General features: G+C 35.1%; 1 protein-coding gene across 1 annotated transcript; it reads right to left on the reverse strand.

The window, feature by feature from the left end:
• Positions 1-1,714: 1,714 nt before the first annotated feature.
• LOC129241260 (exonuclease 3'-5' domain-containing protein 2-like) lies at positions 1,715-2,734 on the reverse strand. The gene is made up of 2 exons (XM_054877505.1): positions 2,448-2,734; positions 1,715-2,390 (listed from the first exon to the last, which is right to left on the reverse strand). The coding sequence occupies exons 1-2, from the start codon at positions 2,618-2,620 to the stop codon at positions 1,841-1,843; spliced, it is 723 nt and encodes a 240-aa protein (XP_054733480.1). The 5' UTR covers positions 2,621-2,734; the 3' UTR covers positions 1,715-1,840.
• Positions 2,735-2,978: the final 244 nt, after the last annotated feature.

Genomic DNA, 2,978 nt, shown 5'->3' on the forward strand with positions numbered 1-2,978 from the left:
TCTTATTGTGGCTTCATTTAAACCGAATATTTTGCCAAGAAATGTTGAGCCTTCTCCATTTCGAAGGCGATCTAAAATTTCAATTTTGGTTTCCAAAGAAATGGCTTTACGTTTTAGTTTTGTATTTGACATTTTCTTTTAGGGATACATAAAATATTTAACAAAATTAAAAAATATAAATAACTGAATAAATATAAAATATTTTTTGGCTTACCTTTTATCTTAAGGCGTTAAATTTAATGTAACGTTGGAAAAACAAATTTACCAATAAAAAATTTCTTTACCAAACACGTCTGATTGCATTGATAATTCACAAAATATTAACATATTTCAATTGCTCTAACCAGTAAATTTGCTTGTATGCAAAAAAGGGGAATCCCCTAAATTTGTGATATGTACATATTTCGCAAAAATTAAATTTGACAAAAAAAATTTAAACACAAAAAATTTTAAATCGTGCTAAATGGAATAAAATCGTGTAAAAAATTAAAAATATTTTATTTTCGAACCGTGCTATATCAAAACCGTGTAAAAAAGACCGCGTAAAAACAGGATTAGGTGTATAGGATTTAAATTTTTCTCCATACTTTTTCACGACCATCGGACCCACAAATACTACATTTGAATTCATCAGAAAATATGACGTTGTTCCAAATCGCTTGGTCACACCATTCATGATCTTTTGCGAATGCAATGCATTTTAGCCGATTGTCACTACTCACGAAAGGTTTCTTTCATTTACAGCATATGAAAGCGTGTGCCATTACGTAAATACATACATACATGAAAATATTGTAATTTGTTAAAATTTCTGATTACGTATTAAAACTTATTAACTTTAACTTTTTCCAAAGACAAAACTCGTGTATACTTATTTAAGTGACTAGCTGTATATGTATGTGCATATAAATATGTACGAGTTCTTCAATCCGAAATAATTTTTTACTGTAAATTGGTTAGAACATATTATAGAAAGATGAGTGAGAAATAACTATTCAGTCGATAACTGTATTCCATTTCGACACTCACAATGCCATCGGTACAGCCGGTTATCCCCTGACAACTAAGAAGATGCTGAGATTATTCCACCTTATCCTCAAGACAAACGGCGCAGAAAGGTGTCGAAGCAATGCCGAAGGCATACCTCGCGTACAGTACCCAGTAAAAGAGCCTACAAAACTCGGACGCTGAGGCTTTGTTAAGTTTGGAAGCTCCCTCGAGGGCCTCTGATTCAAATGTAGTCAGATGGATATCAGGACCTTACAAATTAGTGTACATACTTGCCCAGCGTTCGACGCAAAGCTTACCTCTCTAGTACCAGACCACAGACAGTCAAGAAGATGCCAATTCTCGAACTTCGGAAACAGCCTGGCGAGCCCGTCTAGTTAGCTTATCGGCAAGGCGTATTCCTGTAATTTCCATGTAACCAGATTCCCGGATATGCCTAATAAAAAAAACCAAAAGCGAACGAAATACCGAATAAACATTCCTCCCCCCACCTAGTTTTAAGCGCAGACCACTAATTGGTGGCTGGTTTTCCGTGGCGCGATTTGAAATTTGATACCTTAAAATGCACTGTTACTTTATTGTTGTTTTGTTTGGTTTTTTACATTCTCATTGAAATTTGACATATATACATATAATACATACATATGAGCAACCAAATTGCAAAAACAAAATACGTACATGTAAATCTATTCTATACCACCTTCTAAATATAAATTCGCCTTGATATATATTTAATCTTTAGCCATAGATACACGTATATACATACATACCAAAACCGATCATTATATTAAACAGATGTACATATGTATGTATATTAACTTCACTGCAGTGGTCATGTGTTTGTTGCAATGGGATTTAATTTATCGTGATAATACGGATCATATTTCTGATCGTAATACTGTTCGAAAACGCTTACATCCGACACTTTTTGAGCTAGAATTTTATATATGTTTATACCAGCGATGGCATCACCAGCAGCATAGTTAATTTGTTCTTGTGTCAGATTATTCGCTCGCCAATTAGATTCAGACACATCCAAACACTTATCTAGAGGAACGCCTACCACCCTCTCATGCATAGCAGCCAAACTGCCCGGTTCTTCACCAGTAAGAACGGCAACAAAACGCAAATCTAATGTAGAAACAGTCGTTAGGTTCAAATTCCTTGAAAGCCGCCCAGCGTCTTCAAGTGCATCGACGCCAACTTTAACTACATGAGAATCATTCAGTAAGTCGCAAAGTGATGGTGGAAAAGTGTCCATTGCACACAAACGAATTACTGCGCAATATCTCTTGTGAGTGCACAACTGCAAAATATCTACTCCCTTCGATCGCCACTCCCACTCGCAGTCAAAGCCTAATACTGGATTTTCTTCGCAGTGCCTAAAAATGGATTAATGTATGCTTTAAACTTGACTTCATTAAAATGGATATACCCACTTTCGTAAAATCTTCACGGCGTCCTCACATTCCTTATAGTTGTTTATTACAAAGTTGTAGTGTGTGTGGTGCAGTTCTGTTGTTTGCTCGTTGGAGCCGCTCCTAAACCACCAATATAGGAGGCCAGCACCAACTCCGAACGCAACTGCTTCTAATGGATGCGGGTTTGGCATATTTAGAAATTAGTTTCCAAATGATAACTTTAAAAAATACCGAAAATAGTTTATAAGATTTGTTATTAGAAGAAAAACTATTCGTCTCACTATGCTAAAAAGCTCGTTAGCAAATGAACGCCAATCTATAACTATATTACCAAGTTGCATTCCAGTTGTTATAGCACATTTAACGTGTGATTCCCCTATTGAGAAATTGAAGTATATATGTGTGCATGATTCAACAATTAGTAATTATTAATAATAATTGAACCATGATATGTGTGCATACATACATACATACATACATTCATATACTCGTAAGTCATGACCGAAATCTATAAGCATGATTAGCATGATACAAAAAAGCTTTGAAACT

Source organism: Anastrepha obliqua, chromosome 3 (assembly GCF_027943255.1).
Source record: "Anastrepha obliqua isolate idAnaObli1 chromosome 3, idAnaObli1_1.0, whole genome shotgun sequence".
Classification (NCBI taxonomy): Eukaryota; Metazoa; Arthropoda; class Insecta; order Diptera; family Tephritidae; genus Anastrepha; species Anastrepha obliqua.

Excerpts from the sequence above, each read along its gene's own strand:
- LOC129241260 (XM_054877505.1), bottom strand. The coding sequence starts at position 2,620 with ATGCCAAACCCGCATCCATTAGAAGCAGTTGCGTTCGGAGTTGGTGCT. Across the intron at positions 2,391-2,447 it reads GCCGTGAAGATTTTACGAAA|GCACTGCGAAGAAAATCCAG; the intron begins GTGGGTATATCC and ends ATCCATTTTTAG.